The following is an 18,866-nucleotide window of genomic DNA, read 5'->3' as shown; positions in this document are numbered from 1 at the left end:
TCATCTTGAAATAGTTTGTTAGAAAATAACATATGCGGACCGGGCGCGGTGGCTCAAGCCTGTAATCCCAGCACTTCGGGAGGCCGAGGCGGGCGGATCACAAGGTCAAGAGATCGAGACCATCCTGGTCAACATGGTGAAACCCCGTCTCTACTAAAAATACAAAACATTAGCTGGGCATGGTGGCGCGTGCCTGTAATCCCAGCTACTCAGGAGGCTGAGGCAGGAGAATTGCCTGAACCCAGGGGGCAGAGGTTGCGGTGAGCCGAGATCGCGCCATTGCAGTCCAGCCTGGGTAACAAGAGCGAAACTCCGTCTCACAAAATAAATAAAATAAAATAAAATAAAATAACATATACAAGAACAGTGCATTTTAATGACGAAGAATGCTGCCTCGTTTTCCTGTAGTTCGAAAAGAAGATTGCTGAGATTAATGGGCCAGAAGAGATACAGGATTTAAACCTCCAAGGGTAAGGACCCAGGTTCCACTGTTAAAAGAGGGGGGAAAAGAATCCGGCCTAGCTCAGCGAGAAATTGATTAACTAACAGAACATGAGTATGTAATGTTTTGTACGTACAGAAAACATAGTTTATAATGTACTTGGAGAGACTGAGTTTTTAGAATAAAAATAGATAATTATTAAAGAAGTAAATAATCGAACACATTTGAAATATAAAAGGTAAACATTACTGATGTTCAGGAAGAAAAAGAGTGAATGTCGGCAGAGAAAATCTGATATCTGGAGGTGTGCAAGTCAGGGCCAGAGAAAGGTGATTCCAAACAGCCTAGGTCAGGAAAGTCACCCAAGACTCTCCCTTCGAAACTCTTTTTATTGGAATAAAGTCATCCTTGGTTTCTCCCTCCTGCACTTTATTTGTAAGTTTAAAAGACAGGGTTCCTGGGCACAGCTGATTTCCTAGTTCAACAGAAAAGAATGGGGGAGCTCAAGTGGCATGTCGACCACTTTAAGAAAATAGAGGGTAAAAGCTACCTTTCTTCCTCAACCAGCTTCCTGAAGTGTTTCTAGGTGAATGAGGAAAAATATAGAAAGTCAGTTCTTCCCCCAAAAATGTGGCCAGCGAGGGAGAGAAAGAAACAGAAAGAGCCAAAGGTAAGGAAAATAACAGAGAACCAGATCTGAGAAAAGGTGAGGAATCTCACCTTGAAGCTCTCATCAGGCGTCGGCCTTTGCAGTCAGCCGCTCCACAGGCTGATCACTTTGAGATTGTAGGAAGCAGTTTCTACACCCGATTTCACAAATGCCCGAAGCCACTGTGATTACCCCTCTAGAGAGAGCGCCACTAGGTTCCAGCAGCCACAAGGCACCAGAGCAATGGATGCTTAGAGGTGACAGGGAAAACAGACAGCGAAGACTCAAAGGAATATCCCTGCAGCGGTGCTCAGCGCAACACACCGTGGAAGGGCAAGGTGAACAGAGTATTTTTAATTGGGCTTCGTTTTTAGAATCTCGAGTTTAAGCACCGCCCTTTCTATGTTTTCCTGAAGTCGTGGGCAGGGCTCAAGGTCTGTAAATTGAGTGACCGGATGCAGCTGGAGTGGAGAGCTCTCAATCAGGTCCGATTTATCACTATATAAAGCGCTGCTGCGAAGGTCGCTTTCTCGCCTTCTGCTTAGAACAGAACATGTCTGGACGCGGCAAAGGCGGGAAGGGCTTGGGCAAGGGCGGCGCCAAGCGCCACCGCAAGGTGCTGCGCGACAACATCCAGGGCATCACCAAGCCCGCCATCCGGCGCCTGGCTCGCCGCGGCGGCGTGAAGCGCATCTCCGGCCTCATCTACGAGGAGACCCGCGGGGTGCTCAAGGTGTTCCTGGAGAACGTGATCCGGGACGCCGTGACCTACACGGAGCACGCCAAGCGCAAGACGGTCACCGCCATGGACGTGGTGTACGCGCTCAAGCGCCAGGGCCGCACCCTCTACGGCTTCGGCGGCTGAGCGTTCCACTTGCTTATCCCGTTCCTCAAGGCCCTTCTCAGGGCCACCCATGAAATCTGTGAAAGAGCTGTAGACTAAAGACTCGATTTCCTTACACCTAAACGTTTGGCAGTTTTCGTCAAAATAGCGGTTTTACATAAACAGTCGCCAAAGTTTCTGCAGCTCGGTGCCCCTTTTCAGCATCACTTAGTGGTTAGAAGTGCCGGATCCTCTGATAAACCACCAAATGTATACCGCCTCTGGTGTCTCCAGAAGCTACAATAGCATCACGGCCGGATTCATTTCGCTTATATGGATTACTTAAACTGCAAGGTCCGTGTAGCTGACAGCGTGGTCCGCAACGCCCAAAATGCTTCACTATCGCCCTTCGCAGAAAGTCGGTCAACCCTCAAAACATTAAGTACGTTTAAATCAAATACTGGCATGCCGCAAGGCTCGAATTTCATACTCCCTTCAAGGCCTTCATTTACAAATTTACTCTTTTCGCTTTTCTTTCACGATCTTAAACTTTTTGTCAAATAATAGTGACGCCCAACAGTTAAAATAGTGTAAGGCAAGTTTAGATCTTCAAGCTGACATTGAAATAGGATTTCGATGCTTGAAAAATCCTACAGTTTTGGAGGGTTTTTTGTTTCCATTTTGCGTTTCTTGATGCACAGCAGAGGCGGAATGTTTCCCTTTCAACAGCGGATTCAACTGGGAGCCAATTCCGTGAGTGAGACGTGACACGCCACAGTCTACTGTCCAATCAGAATGCGAGGGCGGCTATAAATACCGGGATGGTCGGTTTTTTTTCTTTCATTTGTGTTGAGCAGTTGGATCTACTTAGCCATGGCAAGAACTAAGCAGACGGCCCGCAAATCCACCGGCGGCAAGGCTCCGCGCAAGCAGTTAGCCACCAAGGCGGCCCGCAAGAGCGCGCCGGCCACCGGCGGCGTCAAGAAGCCGCACCGCTACCGGCCCGGCACGGTCGCTCTCCGGGAAATCCGCCGCTACCAGAAGTCCACCGAGCTACTTATTCGCAAGCTGCCGTTCCAGCGTTTGGTCCGTGAAATCGCGCAGGATTTCAAGACCGACCTGCGCTTCCAGAGCTCCGCGGTGATGGCGCTGCAGGAGGCCTGCGAGGCCTACCTGGTGGGGCTCTTCGAGGACACCAACCTGTGCGCCATCCACGCCAAGCGGGTGACTATCATGCCCAAGGACATCCAGCTCGCGCGCCGCATCCGAGGGGAGAGGGCATAAATTTGTTTATATCAGCCCACAAAGTCTTCCTCACCCCAAAAGGCTCTTTTCAGAGCCCCTCAATTGTCACCAAAAGAAAGCTGTAGCTTTTGAAACTGTCTTAGCCCCATTTTAAGTGCAAGTTACGTACAAAACGTGTTGGCTCAACACTAAAATCAGGAGTCAGGTCACAGGCTGGTATGCTAACCCGATTCCATTTGCAGAACATAGTCCTAACTGTTAAGGGTATTTAGTTTTGAAAAGCATTCCTGTTCTTATTCTTAAGGAATGTATATACTGCTTGCCTACCTGCCCCTAAGGAACGGAACAATCAGTATGAGTGTTTAAGAAACAGTCTTCTTCGGACGGGTGGCTCACGTTTGTAATCCCAGCACTTTGGGAGACCGAGGCGGGCAGATCACCTAGAGTCAGGAACTCGAGACCAGGTTCGCCAACGTGGAGAAACGCCGTCTCCACTAAAACTACAAAATTAGCTGGGTGTGGTGGCGCGCACCTGTAAACCTAGTTACTCCGAAGACTCAGGTAGGAGAATTGCTAGAACCCAGGAGAGGGTGCGGTGAACCGAGATCCCCCGCATTGCACTCCAGACTGGGCAACAATAGCGAAACTCGGAAAACACCACAGGCTCTACCGGGCCCCGAGCTCACTGTAATCCCTGCAGTTTGGGAGGCCAAGGGGGGCGGATTGTGAGGTCAGGAGATCGTGAGATGGTGTTGAAACCCCATCTCTACTAAAAATACAAAATTCTGCCAGGCGTGGTGGCAGGCGCCGGTAGTCCCAGCTACTCAGGAGCCTGAAGCAGGAGAATTGTTTGAACCCGGGAGGCGGAGGTTGCAGTGAGCTGAGATCGCGCCACTGCTTTCCAGCCTGGGAACAGAGCTGACTGCGTCTCAAAAATACAGACAGCAACAAAAGCAGCCTCTAAAAACTTCACCTGTAGGACAGTGTAACAATAGACAATGAGGACTCAAAAGGGAGGAGAGAGCGAACAAGTTACTTAGTTGGTACAATGTAAGTTATTTTGAGACAGTGTAACAACAGACAATGACGACTCAAAAGGGAGGAGAGAGTGAGTAAGTTACTTAGTTGGTACAATAAGTTATTTAGCTCTTGTATACCCTATGTAACTTGACCACCATGGAACTTATGCATATAAGAAAGTTGCCCTTCTACCCCCATAAATTTCTGCAAGTAACAGTTTTGACCAAAAGCACAACACTTTTGTTCTGTTTCAATGTAATGTTTAGCAAGCCATGTGGGCCCCAGAAGACGGAATCATTAACTTGCTGCATGCTGTCATCTGCGAAATTAACTTCTAGCTCTGTAAGTGGACCTTAAAAAATATTTCCTGGGCAGGGTGGCTCAGGCCTGCAATTCCAGCACTTTGGGAGGCTGAGGCGGGTGAATCACGAAGTCAGGAGTTTGAGACCAGCCCGGCTAATACGGTAGAACTCCGTCTCTACTAAAAATACAAAAATTAGCCAGGCATGGTGGCAAGCACCTATAGTCCCAACTACTCGGGAGGCTGAGGCAGGAGACTTGCTTGAACCCGAGAGGCAGAGGCTGCAGTGAGCCGAGATTGAGCCCCTGCACTCCAGCCTGGGCAACAGAGTGAGACTCCATCTCAAACAAAAAAACAAAACTTTCAGGTCGGGCCAGTGCCTCACGCCTGTAATCCCTGCACTTTGGGAGGCCAAGGCAGGTGGATCACAAGGTCAGGAGATCAAGAACATCCTGGCCAACATGGTGAAACCGCGCCTGCAGTCCCAGCTACTGGGGAGACTGAGGCAGGAGAATCGCTTGAACCTGGGAGGCAGAGGTTGCAGTGAGCCAACATCAGGCCTCTGTACTCCAGCCTGGCAACAGAGCAAGACTCTGTCTCAAAAACAACAAACCTCCCCCCCCAACCCCGACACACACACACAAACACACACACACACACACACACACACACACACACACACACATTTCTCTGTCATTTCACAATGTGCTTGTTGTAAAGTGTAAGTTGAATTTTCATGAGTTTGTTTTGTTTTGTTTTCAGCAAGAATCAGTCTGGATATTAAAATTCAAGTGCTATTTTAAAGCTCTTCCTGGTTTCTAACCAAACTTGTCTAGTATTTCCAGCTGTTTAGAGTTTCCTCATGTGCTCTTCATATGTGACTGTCATGACCTCATTTTGCTATTTAGCCTTTTGAAGTACACATCTTGACCTAGGAGATATCTGGCAGAGATGTGAAGGCAATTTTTCTCCTGAGTGTTCTCAGCCAGCTCAGCCCCTTATTTGCGCCTTCCCTTCTTTGTTATATTAGGTTCACTCCTGCAAAGAGGCGTCTATCCCAGCAACGGGTGCAGCAGTGTCCAACCTTTTGGCCTCCCTGGGCCACATTGGAAGAAGAATTGTCTTGGACCACACGTGAAATACATAATCACTAAGGATAGCTGAAGAAAGAAAGAGAAAGAAAAGAAAGAGAAAGAAGAAAAGATCTGTGCATAATTTTTGTCATATCCACCATCACAGATAAGCAAAAAAGTCCTCACATTCAAAGGGTTGGATACTTGTAAGATTTTTGGAAACTTAAGATTTGGTTCTGGAAAAAAAAACAAAAAAAAACAAAACAAACAAAAAAACACACACAAAAAAACAACCAACCAACCAACCAAACAAACAAACAAAAAAAAACAAACCACTTCTGACCCATAGGGCCAGAAGCTTTTCCCAACAATTTACTTAGAACTCTTTTAGTGGCTGTCTGCTAGGTGTAGGAACAGCTTGACACTGCCTCTTCCAAGCTTTGAAGATAGTTCTCTCCTCACCTCTTCAAGGATTTTCCCTCCAGAATGGAGCTGAGGTCATTTTGTATGTTTAAACCTCAGAGCTGCCACTTCGTACCTGTATAACCTTTGGCAAGTTATTTGTTATCTCTGGGCCTCATCTTGTATAGCTGTAAATGTGGCAAATTAACAAAAACCTGTAGAACATATTTAAGGTGACTTTCTGGCACGTAATAAATGCTGAATGAGTATCAGCACTTATTATTATATCCCTGCTACCATTACCCATGGAGTTTTGGGACTTTCTTCTCTTGCATCTTACAAGTTTTTTGTATAGAACAGTGGAAAGTGCTCGGTTAGAATATTTTCTTGTGAAGATATCCTCTTCCTTAGTTTTCAATTTGCATTGTTCGGTAAGAGGCCTATAGCAATATCTGCATCTCTGTGGAGAAATTTATAACACAGCAAAACGACTAGATAATAAATACGTTAGGGCCGGGCGCGGTGGCTCACGCCTGTAATCCCAGCACTTTGGGAGGCCGAGGCAGGTAGATCACGAGGTCAAGAGATCGAGACCATCCTGGTCAACATGATGAAACCCCGTCTCTACTAAAAATACAAAAAAATTAGCTGGGCATGGTGGCGCGTGCCTGTAATCCCAGCTACTCAGGAGGCTGAGGCAGAACTGCCTGAACCCAGGAGGTGGAGGTTGCAGTGAGCCGAGATCGCGCCATTGCACTCCAGCCTGGGTAACAAGAGCGAAACTTCGTCTCAAAAAATAAAAATAAAAATAAAAATAAAAATAAATAAATAAATAAATATGTTAGGGTTTAAAGGCCATATCTAGTCTCTGCCACATGTTCTTTTTAGTTTTTAGTTAGTTTGCTTGTTTTTTGAGAGGATCTTGTTCCATCTCCCAGGCCTGAGTGCAATGGTGCTACCACTGCTCACTGCAGCCTTGATACCTTGAATTCAAGTGATCCTCCCACCTCCACCTGCCCAGTAGCTAAGACTACAGGGATGTGCCACCACACTCGGCAATGGTTTTTGTATTTTAAGTAGAGACAGGGTTTCACTATGTTGCCCAGGCTGGTCTGGAACTCCTGAGCTCAAGCAACCCACCTATCCAGGTCTCCCCAAGTGCTGTGATTACAGGCATGAACCACCATGTGTGACCTTTTTAAAGACAGTTCTTAGTTTGAGGGCCGTACAGAAAGAAGCCATTGCCCAGATTTGGCCATAGTCTTCCAGCACCTCCAGGAGCTCATAGAGAGAAGATGGACTGTGTTGGCTACTTTAAATTTTCTTGCACAGCATTTCAAGGTGGTAAGAAATAAGTGACTGTTTATTTCATTAGAGATCCAAATCATTATCTGATCTTTTTTTTTTTAAATCATTCAGGAATCCTGTCCATTCCCCTCCACTTCCCATATATAGCAAACTTCACATTCATTTCCACCTCACTGTATTTGCCTCCATTGTTTTCCTGAACCTCTATAATCTGAAGTTTCTCAATATCCAACACAACCTTTTAAGTCAATAGCCAGATATTCTTCTAAAATATTAGTCTGTCTGCACTTAAACACACAAACATTCTCATATTGATGTATCCTAGCTGCTTATAGGAGACAGTATTCTTGTTAAATGCAGCTTGTTAAATGTGGATGGAGATTCAGGGGGCACAGTGAAAACATTTTGAAAACCTGACAGAGACGTGGGTCACAAAACAGTTTGTGCATCTGAGGATCACTGGGAGCGCTTGAATAATTTTCCACAGATTTGAATTTTTTCTAAACGGAATTATCTATATTATTTTTCTTCCCCATTTTCATGGATTTTCCCAGGAACTAAACGGAGAAAACACTTTAATCAGAAAACATATCACATGTAAGTTTGAATTTGAATCTGTGCAGTTGGATTCTTGAAGCGATTTTTATTACTCGTGCTACAATGCAGTCACTCTGACAGTGGAACTCTTCCAAGCTGCACAATCCCATTCTGTAAAGACATCAGCACATGGAAGCTCCTGGGACACCGAATCAGTTTGTAAAGTCAAGTCTAAGTGGTTGAGTTGAGGCTGTAGGCAACCAGCTGCCCTGTGCCTGTGTTACTTGCTACAGTTAGAAACAAAGTTCATGCCCAAACCAAGAAACACACTGTCTTTTCTCTTGCAAAAATCAAAGCCTGAACTCACGGGCAAATTTTTAAAAAGAAGTTTCTCCGGATACTTAGTGGAAATTTATCATGACACCCAACTAACTAACATGATGCCCGCAGTCTAATGGAGTCTTACAAAAAGCTGAAGGGATTTTTTAAAAATATCTTTCATCAATTGCACGAGATTCGTGAAAACACAAACAAGTCTGTGAACCTGGAGGCTGTTTTCCTCCTTTGGAGCTTCAAAGTACTAAATTCTGTATCGTTATTTCAAGCATTTAATCAAATTTTGAGGACTAACAAACACAATTTGGGAGTCCAACCGCGAGCTGCGGCGGCCAGAGGGCGGTGGATTGGACGCTCCACCAATCACAGGGCAGCTCCGGCTTATATAAGCCCTGGGCCACGAGCATAGCAGCAATGCAAAACTTGCTCTTTGGATTTTGAGCTTAATCTCTTCTAGCAGTTTCTTGTAGCCATGTCGGAAACCGCTCCTGCCGAGACAGCCACCCCGGCGCCGGTGGAGAAGTCCCCGGCTAAGAAGAAGACAACTAAGAAGGCGGCCGGCGCGGCTAAGCGCAAAGCGACCGGGCCCCCAGTCTCAGAGCTGATCACCAAGGCTGTGGCCGCTTCCAAGGAGCGAAATGGCCTTTCTTTGGCGGCCCTTAAAAAAGCCTTAGCGGCGGGTGGTTACGACGTGGAGAAGAACAACAGCCGTATCAAACTTGGTCTCAAGAGCCTGGTGAGCAAGGGCACCCTGGTGCAGACCAAGGGCACCGGCGCTTCCGGCTCCTTCAAGCTCAACAAGAAGGCGGCCTCCGGGGAAGCCAAGCCCAAGGCTAAGAAGGCGGGCGCCGCCAAAGCTAAGAAGCCTGCGGGGACCACCCCTAAGAAGCCCAAGAAGGCTGCAGGAGCGAAAAAGGCAGTGAAGAAGACTCCGAAGAAGGCGAAGAAGCCCGCGGCGGCTGGAGTCAAAAAAGTGGCGAAGAGTCCTAAGAAAGCCAAGGCCGCCGCCAAGCCGAAAAAGGCAACGAAGAGCCCTGCCAAGCCCAAGGCTGTTAAGCCGAAGGCAGCAAAGCCTAAAGCCGCTAAGCCGAAAGCAGCAAAACCTAAAGCTGCAAAGGCCAAGAAGACGGCTGCCAAAAAGAAGTAGGAAGCTGGCATGTGAAAACCGCAACCAAGCCCCAAAGGCTCTTTTCAGAGCCACCTACAGATCTCTAAAAAATTGCTGTGCACAAATGACTTTGCCTTCTCACACGCCGTTTGCAGAAACGTGGTTTGTAAACACGAGCAGGCAGAGATTCCTTGCGTTCGAATATCTCGGGCAGTTTTTCTTCCCTGAGCTTAATGGCGTCATGAAAGGCAGGCAGGAGCCCGGGGTGCTGGCTAGACCCTCCATGCAATTTCCCAAAGCAATCGGTCATTAAAGTATATGAGTTCCAGCTGGTGCTTTTGGAGAGTTCGTATCATGCTTTCTAGCTTGGCTATAGAAAAAAAGCTTAAAAAGCCCGCTCTATATTCTGATTGGTCAGTTTCTGTTCCATCAGTTTTCCCCGGGTTTAAGCCGTTTAGGCGCCAGCCGCTAATGGAGACGGTTGGTGGAAGTAGCAAGTTTAAAGCTACATGTCGATTTGGGTATTTTAAATGTTAAAACATCTCAAGATGAGAGCCAGTTGGCATTTGTGTCACCCACGCCGGCGCGTGGTCTCGACTCACTGCAGCCTCAACCTCCCTGGCTCAAGCGAACCCTCCCACTTCAGCCTAGGACTATAGGCGTGCACCACTACGCCCAGGTAAATTTTTGTAGAGACGGCGTTCCGCTACGCTTCCCATGCAGATCTCGATTTCGAGTTCAGTGAGTCTCCTGCCTCTACTTCCAAAAGTGTAGGGATTGCAGGCGTGAGCCACTGCTTCTGGCCCTGGACTTTATTGTTGGCTCGCGTACATATAACACCGGATGAATAAACTCAGAATAATTATAATATGACTTATTCAAATCTGACTTAAACCAGTGGCCCAGCGCTTCCGCAGAAATAGTAGGTGGCTCTGAAAAGAGCCGTTGTACTGGAAAGTGATTCGTGGAGACATTATTTGCCCTTGGCCTTGTGGTGGCTCTCGGTCTTCTTGGGCAGCAGCACGGCCTGGATGTTGGGCAGGACGCCGCCCTGCGCGATGGTGACCTTGCCCAGCAGCTTGTTGAGCTCCTCGTCGTTGCGGATGGCCAGCTGCAGGTGGCGCGGGATGATGCGGGTCTTCTTGTTGTCGCGGGCCGCGTTGCCCGCCAGCTCCAGGATCTCGGCCGTCAGGTACTCCAGCACCGCCGCCAGGTAGACCGGCGCGCCGGCCCCGACCCGCTCGGCGTAGTTGCCCTTGCGGAGCAGGCGATGCACGCGGCCCACGGGGAACTGGAGCCCGGCCCGGGAGGATCGGGTCTTGGCCTTGGCGCGGGCTTTGCCGCCCTGCTTGCCGCGTCCAGACATGATGAAGAAACGATCCGCGAAGGGTGAAGAACGGATTAGAGAAAGTCGACAGAGCTCCACTACTTATAGTCCATACCGGGCGCGAAAAGAAAGCTGTGTGATTGGCTCAAATTACAACTGTATTTCAGCCAATGGAATCGCTGATTTTAAGTACGCGTCTTTGGATTGGACAAAGCGGCATCTGACGTCATCTAGAAGCGCCACCAGTCCTACACAGTAATCACCTCGTTTCCGTAAGAATTCGTGAAGCGGAGGTTGCACTACGCAAGACTCTTCCTTGTTTTTATTTATTGATTTATTTGAGACAGGTTCTCTCTTGTCACCCAGGCTGGAGACCTCCGCCTCCCGGATTCCAGTGATTCTCCTGCCTCAGCCTCCTGAGTAGCTGCCATTCCAGGCGCAGCCACCGCAGCCCGGCTAATTATTGTAGTTTTTCGTGGAGGCGGGGTTTCATCGAGGTGGCCAGGCCGCTCTCCAATTCCTCACCTCGGGTGATGCGCCTACCTCGGCCCCCCGACGTGCTGGGACTGCAGCCGTCAGCCGCAGCGCCCGGCCTTCTGTGTCCTGCTTTGAAACAGGGTCTGGCTCTGTCGCCCAGGCTGGAGAGCAGCCTCCGCCTCCCTGGCTGCAGCGATGCTCCTCCCTCAGCCTCCCCCGTCGCTGGGACTACAGGCGTGCCCCACCACGCCCGGCTAATTTTTTACATATTTTTGGAGAGTCGTGGTTTCGCCATGTTGCTCACGCCGCTCTCGAAATCCTGACCTCAGGGGATCCGCCCACCTCCGCCTCCCAGACTGCTGGGATTACAGGCGTGCCCTGCTGCGCCCTTCCGATTTTTCCTATCCTTTGTACCTTTTTTACAGTTAAACTACAGCACGTCTGTCCCCGCCAAGTCGGCCCCAGACGTGAAAAAGCGCTCCAAGAAGGCTATGACTAAGGCGAGACGCGCAAGCGCGGCCGCAAGGAGAGCTGCTTCGTGTACGTGTACAAGGTACGTCCCCCGACACCGGCATCTCGTCCAGAGCTGTGGGGATCCTGAACACCTTCATGAATGATATCTTGGGGCACATCGCGGGTGAGGCCTGGCGCATTACACCAAGCGCTCGACCATCACCTCCAGGGAGATCCAGACTGCTGTGTGCCTGCCAAGCACCCTGCGTCCAAGGGCACCACGGCCGTCACCAAGTACACCAGTTCCAAGTGAGCTCCTCGCTGGTTTGTCCAGTTGGAACTCCACTCGGTTCGTCCTGACCCACACCCCAAAGATTCTTTTCAGAGCTGTCCATCCTTTCTAAGCTGAACTGACGCTCATTTAACTCTAGTTTTGAAATGCCCAGTTGGTTTTAACCTAAAGCCTTCATAAATGCTTCTTGATTTATGCAAAAGATACATTGTGGCCTTATGGTATTTCCAGTAGTATTTGCTACCAAGTATTTTATGTTACAAATGTCAAACACACAAAACAGGAGTTTTATTGTGTACATTTCACTTATCCGGATTAAAGTTCAACCCTGAGAATCCCGTTGAGTAAGTTACTGTCTAAAAAAACAAGTATTCTTTAAAGTAAAATTCCTATTTTCTTCTACTGAAGTATCATTGGACGTTTTGCAGGTTATACCACAATTTTCGGGCCTCCAGGTAGGATGCTCAATGAATAGCCTCCCAAAGTGCTGGCATTACAGGCATGAGACACCACGCCCTGCCACTTCCATCAAATTACAACTGAAAAACCAAAGTTACGCTTTGTGCCTTGTAGAAGCCTATGCTCCATGGGTGTGCCCACTGCCAAAGTCTACCACCAGGACAGAAAGAGACAACAATTGCGTTAAAAGACATGAAGGTAGCTGAAAGAGAGAAGCATCCCTTAGAAAGTCAGGATGCTCTTTAGGAATTAGACCCAGCAAAAATAGAAGGATTGTCAGAGGACGGAAGTGGTGAAGTCGTTTCATTGCAGATGTCACTTAGTTCTATGACGGCCTGAGAAGGATCATCTTAATGTGAAAAGTGGTGGATATACGTAGTTCTGAAAAACAAGGCAGAAGTGAAAGTTCCTTCTGAAGTGAAAGATGTGATTGAACAGATGACAGGTTTTGCTTAAAATGTTCCAGATGGTAAAGTGAACATATTTTGATGGTTGAATGTTAAGCTGTTTGGTGAGAATCCTGCAAAAATATAGTCAGGATAAAATGCCTAGCCTTCAAGAGATTTGATTCAAATAAAACATGTAGTTTCTAAGATAGCTACTATTTCTTCTGCCACTAGCCTACCCTTCAAGAAATTTGATTCCAATATGATATGCACTTTTTAAGGTACCTACTATTTCTTCTACCAATAAGGTAGTGCGATTAATGTCTGTATTTTTATTTTGGACTTCACAGACATGTGAACTGTAAAAGTCATCGATCTGTTTAAATTTTCAAGCAGATTTACCGATTCAATAATAGGTTCTTTAGTCTCTTCCTCTAGCTCTAATGCTGAATTCCCCATAATTTAGCAACTCACTTCTTTGGCAATACACAACTGAATCAACATGGCAACTAATTTGCTAACTTAAACATCATTAGTGAGAATTTGAATTATTACATGGGAAATTCACTCCTGGACCAGAGAGTATGATGGCACTGATGTATATCATTTTATAGAACTGCATTTTGAAGAATTGGAAGTCCTAGAATAATTTAATTATTGATATTTTTAAAACATGTTAACAAATACTATACTATCGATTCTATTTTCAGTAATTATTTTCAATAAGGGTAGACTAGACATCTTAGATCAACCCTGATGCTTAAAACAACTAGAAAACAATCTGATTGAAACTGTAGGGGAGGGAAGACTCTCTCTGCCCTCTGAGGGTTTGATAATTAAGTGTATGAAATAAATTGACAGCAGGCAGATTAATAAAAGATGAAAAAAATTTACTTTGTGCATGGAGTTATCACATGAAACAGAAGTGAATGCCCCCAAATCCCCTGAGATCTAGAAGTTTATATACTCTCAGAGGGAAGAGAGGAAGAGGGACGTAGGCAATGTAGGGGAGAGGAAATTATTTTGGGGAAAGATGAATGGGTCCTCCAAAGAATAGATGACTGTCTGTAACAAAGTTTGTCTTGTATGATATCAATTTCGAGTCTCCTCCCCTGTGATACAAATTAATCTTCTCTGGGTGATGAGATTGATTGGGAGGGGACAGATGACACTCGAGTTCCTTTTGGAGGGACTGTCTGTTTGCAAATATGGGGAATTCAGAGAAAGTTACACCATGTATTTGCTGTTTCCTAAGTGCCTTCAGTGACGTATTTTGAGGTGGCATTTTCTGAACTTCTTCAAAACTCTCAGGCAGCTTTCAAGACAAGGAGGAACTACACACCAAGAATCTGCAAAGGAAAAAAATCCAGAGTATTTTGCAGCTGGGAAATAATGAAGGAGGAAAATTTCCCTGTTATAAATGATCTCTAATATATATAAAAGTGAAATAAGCAAGATAGAGAAAATTGTTATGTAGTACATTACTGTTTATCTAATAGAAGCGTATTAAGAATACATAACATATATACTTATAATAAACAACAGAAGGCTCTTTCATAATATTTAAAATTATTACTCTAAGGTAAGAGACGCTGTGAGGATGGAGGAGAAAGATATCTTTGGATATGATTTTATTTGACCTTGGGATTATATAACAATATTTTATGTAATGGTAGAGTCAAATATTAAAAGGTCCAAACCCTAAATATCAACAGCAAAATGAAGTAAATGGATTTGTATATCAAGATCATAAGTGTACAGAAAGGAATACTCCAAATACTTTGAAAAATAGTCATTTGAACATAAATGAACATTTTTAGTGTGGTGTATACCCTAAGGCAGCAGTTCTCAAATCTTCTGGTCTTATGACCCACTTACACTTTTTTTTTTCCTTTTGAGACAGAGTCTTGCTCTGTCACCCAGGCTAGACTGCAGTGGCATGAATTCGGCCCACTGCAACCTCTGCCTTGAACCACCGGGTTCAAGCAATTCTCCTGCCTCAGCCTCCTGAGTAGCTGGGAGTACAGGTGCCTGCCACTGTGCCCGGCTGAGTTTTGTATTTTTATTAGAGACTGGGTTTCACCATCTTGGCCAGGCCTGTCTCGAACTACTGACTTGATGATCCACCCCCACCTTGGCCTCCCAAAGTGCTGGGATTACAGGCGTGAGCCACTATGCCAGGCCCGCTTACATGCCTGTAAAGTAGTGAAGTGATGCAGAGCGTAATTTGAGCATTACAATGTGGATGCCAGCAGTGACAGTCATTAAAATGAAATATGCTGTCCTGACATAACATTTCCGTGAACACGAGGTCAAGAGATCAAGACAATCCTGGTCAACATAGTGAAACCCTGTCCCTACTGGAAATACAAAAAATTAGCTGGGCATGGTGGGGCGTGCCTGTAATCCCAGCTACTCAGGAGGCTGAGGCAGGAGAATTGCCTGAACCCAGGGGGCGGAGGTTGCGGTGAGCCGAGATCGTGCCATTGCACTCCAGCCTGGGTAACAAGAGCGAAACTCCGTCTCAAAAAAAAAAAAAAAAACAACTTCTGTGAACAAAGCGCCATGGAGTTTTTCAGGGAGCTCTCTTTTGAGCCTTGATCTACAGCAGGTTAGGTGGTGGAGCTTTGAGATCCAAAGATTTTTTTTTCTGTAGGTTATAACTATTGACATTTACCATATTATATAGTAAAAAAAACTGGCTAACTCATTTAGAAATAACAAACCCATTTTATGTTAGCAAGCATATTTTATGAAAAATAGCTATATGTGGGCCAGGCGCGGTGGCTCACGCCTGTAATCCTAGCACTTTGGGAGGCCGAGGTGGGTGGATCACGAGGTCAAGAGATCGAGACCATCCTGGTCAACATGGTGAAACCCCGTCTCTACTAAAAAAAAATACAAAAGATTAGCTGGGCACAGTGGCGCGTGCCTGTAATCCCAGTTACTCAGGAGGCTGAGGCAGGAGAATTGCCTGAACCCAGGAGGTGGAGGTTGCAGTGAGCCGAGATCGCACCATTGAACTCCCGCCTGGGCACCAAGAGCAAAACTCTATCTAAAAAAAAAAAAAAAAAAAAAAGGAAAGGAAAAGATAAATAGCTATATGTTTAATAAAAAGAAAAGTGACACTGTTTTACGTTTTTGCAAATATCTCTAATGTCTTGTGTAATAAAAGACAGTTGAATTCTTATATTTGCTTAGGCATGCAATCTGTTGCAATATATGTAAAGTGAAAATAATGATGAAAAAGAAGTGTCAGAATTAGTATGAAATAATTTTAGCCTCACAGACGCACTAAAAAGGTCTCAGGGACCTCAGAGGTCTCCAGACCACATTTTGAGAATCACTGCAGTTGTTGTCATTATAGAAATCACTGTCCTTAGTACCAAAAAGGAAGCAAACACTTTTTAAAAGTTATTTTTTTTAGTAACCATATTGTTGGTGACGCTGGAGGGGATGGCTATGGCAGAAGCTGATGCAGATGATAATTTGAGAATGCCTTGGGAATTAGAGTTTGGATTCCCGGCAATGAGAGTCATTAAAATGAAATATGATTGTCTGAAATAACGTTTCAGTGAAAAAAGCACCCAGGAGTTTTCCAGGGAACTCTATTTTGAGCCTTGATCTACAGCTTAGGAGGAGGTGGAGCTTTCCCCAAAGTAAATACAACAGAACCTTACAAATGCAATGATGGAAGCCTCCTGTGGAGCGTGACACTCATCAGAGATGTAGGGCACAGTGACCTAGGGGAAGACAAATCTTAGACCACAGAGTAAGCTTATTGTTCAGTTCATCATAGTGTTTGTTCCAATAGAATTGCTGGCATTTTACATGCTGAATCTATTCTAATTGACGACTGCAATTGTTCTATTTAACTAAAACTCTCCAATTAGCAATACTTACACAGTGAGGATTCTTTCCGGCTTTCTTGCTTCCCTCCTGCCCTAACTTATTTTTTATTGCTTCTCTAGACATCTGAGATCATCCTCACTTTGCGTCAGCATGATGTCCTACACTCATTACGATTTCCTAGTCCCCAAAACTTGTGATTGGATCCTCTTCAGGAACTTCAGATTCTTGACTAGATACTGAAAATCTCTACTCTGGGGTTTATGTTAGATTGTTTTCTGTGTGCCCTGATGCACATGGCTGACCTGGGGGACTTTGAGATGTTTTTTTTTTAATAACAGATTTAAAATCCAATTTTTTTTTTCCCTCCTCTTTCACATATCAAAGAACACTGTTTTTAAAGGGTGGGTGCATGTTACTCCTTTCACTGAAAGTCCTTTTTCCTTTCTAAAAAGTTTTCCTTTTTAAATCTCACTTTTCTTCCCAATCTAAAAGCTTCATTTATTTCTGTCATAAAACATATTCTATTATCAAGGCTAATTTGCTATATTACAAGTTGTTGATTTAACAAATGTGTTTAAAGAACAGTATTATTTAAAATTTTAGAAAGCACATAATGGACTTTTATCCATGTACATATTAAAGTCACACTACTGACTTTAGAACCAACTAGTAAAATATACTAATATACTTGGATTATAATGCGTTTTAGGTGCAACTTCATATATATTCACGTCACATGTACAAAATTCTAATATTAAATTAAAGTAATTGAGATGTAGATTTACAGGTTTTATTTTTCTTTGAAAAGTACAGAGACTTTAGAAGTTATCATTACACAACATCCTCGTTCTATGTAAAACCTGAATTTTTGCCTGACTAGGCCATGCCTATACTATCAGTTTTATATTCTCTATTAATTCTACTATTAAAGCTAACATAATATAAAACATAATCTTAAGAAATTAAAACACATAAAACACACACACACACACACACACACACACACACACACACAGGTCCCTTAATTTATTAATGGATGCTTTTCTTCATTCTAAGCATCTGAGGAAATCCTCTGGAAAACAGTTCATATCTTTGTTTTAGTATAACATGTTAAACTAAAATTACTGTTTTAAAAGTAGTGTTTTATATCATATGGCTTCCAGAACTACATAGGCCATACTTATTCAGCTTTGAATGTGAGGCTTTAAGCAAAAATTCAGTTTCTCTCCTTTCCATAATGCAAGACTTTTTTTTCCCCCACACCAGGATATATGACAGGAAAGAACTGAGAGACATTTAATGGGCAACCAGTAGTTTATATCTTGGGAATACTGCAAATTAAACAAATTAGGTCACCTCTATGCATCTTCATGTGCAACTTGAACAAAAGGGAAGTACTGTAGTAAGTGGTTAATTGGTAGAATAGTGGTTTTTGTTGTTGTTGTTGTTCTTGAGTAACAAGATATGTTTCCAAAGTTTAGTGGCTCAATAGGTAAGAAATACAGAAACAACAACAAAAAGAAATACAGAAACAACTATATATTGCTTTTTAATTCTTATTTTTTACAATGATGGCAATCCATAATGTTACTTGTTATTTAATCCATAAGCATGTTGTTCTAGTTTTTTCAGTAATTAAAAATACAGCTCTGGAAGCTTCCATAGACTTATCTATAAATCTGTTATTGTTTTGACTTCATATGACTTTTAAAGATTGTGTACACTTTTTTGTTTTGTTTTGTTTTTTTAAGTAACATGGTGCAGCTATTTGCCCCAGCTGGAATGCAGTGGGGCAATCCTAGCTCAGTGCAGCATTGAACTCCTGGGCTCATGCTATCTTCCTACCTCGGCCTCCCAGGTAGCTGGGACTACAGACAAAAAGCACCTCGCCGAGCTTCACTTTTAAAGGATTTAGAATCTAATCTTTCTCTGGTTTTAGATTGCTTTATACAAAATTCAGTTGTGTTTTGTTAGAAAAATTCCTCTACTTTGGGATTGTGGTAGAGATCCTCTTAGCAATGGTGATGGGCAAAACAAAAGGCTTTTGATTTTATTGAAACGTGTTTGATAGAGTACACTTAAGCAACTGCACAGAGAAACCTCCTAGAGCAAAGGAGTAAAGAAATCATTGGTGAAACTCTGAATCTTGGAAGGGAACTCAAAAGATCATCTTATTAAACTTTATCTTTACTTACATTCGACGGAATGAAAACCTGAAGCATTGGTGAAAAGCAATCTGTCACACCAGAACGCAGGTCTCTGGGATTCCTGTACAGTGGTGTGTGTGTGTGTGTGTGTGTGTGTGTGTGTGTGTGTGTGTAGGAGAGAAAGTGGGAGGAGGGGAAGGACCAAAGGGAGACAGACAGCACAGTTCTC

The 18,866-nt window shown here is 44.6% G+C and overlaps 4 protein-coding genes and 1 pseudogene across 4 annotated transcripts; 4 read left to right on the top strand and 1 right to left on the bottom strand.

The window, feature by feature from the left end:
- The first annotated feature begins 1,623 nt into the window (after positions 1-1,623).
- Positions 1,624-2,469, top strand: LOC141584422 (histone H4). Its single transcript, XM_074398571.1, has one exon. The coding sequence runs from the start codon at positions 1,645-1,647 to the stop codon at positions 1,954-1,956; it is 312 nt and encodes a 103-aa protein (XP_074254672.1). The 5' UTR covers positions 1,624-1,644; the 3' UTR covers positions 1,957-2,469.
- Positions 2,470-2,747: 278 nt separating this feature from the next.
- LOC141584421 (histone H3.1) lies at positions 2,748-3,890 on the top strand. Its single transcript, XM_074398570.1, has one exon. It carries the CDS (start codon positions 2,788-2,790, stop codon positions 3,196-3,198), a length of 411 nt encoding a protein of 136 aa, XP_074254671.1. The 5' UTR covers positions 2,748-2,787; the 3' UTR covers positions 3,199-3,890.
- Positions 3,891-8,540: 4,650 nt separating this feature from the next.
- On the top strand, positions 8,541-9,551 carry H1-5 (H1.5 linker histone, cluster member). Its single transcript, XM_003944730.4, has one exon. It carries the CDS (start codon positions 8,609-8,611, stop codon positions 9,281-9,283), a length of 675 nt encoding a protein of 224 aa, XP_003944779.1. The 5' UTR covers positions 8,541-8,608; the 3' UTR covers positions 9,284-9,551.
- A 615-nt stretch (positions 9,552-10,166) lies between these two features.
- Positions 10,167-10,642, bottom strand: LOC101039271 (histone H2A type 1). The gene has a single exon (XM_003944731.4). The coding sequence runs from the start codon at positions 10,608-10,610 to the stop codon at positions 10,218-10,220; it is 393 nt and encodes a 130-aa protein (XP_003944780.1). The 5' UTR covers positions 10,611-10,642; the 3' UTR covers positions 10,167-10,217.
- A 732-nt stretch (positions 10,643-11,374) lies between these two features.
- On the top strand, positions 11,375-15,179 carry LOC141584420 (histone H2B type 1-H-like; annotated as a pseudogene).
- The last annotated feature ends 3,687 nt before the right edge of the window (positions 15,180-18,866 follow it).

This window comes from Saimiri boliviensis, chromosome 4 (assembly GCF_048565385.1).
Source record: "Saimiri boliviensis isolate mSaiBol1 chromosome 4, mSaiBol1.pri, whole genome shotgun sequence".
Lineage (NCBI taxonomy): Eukaryota > Metazoa > Chordata > Mammalia > Primates > Cebidae > Saimiri > Saimiri boliviensis.
The sequence above is the reverse complement of the archived record's forward strand: the minus strand, read 5'-3'. Positions and strand labels throughout refer to the sequence as shown.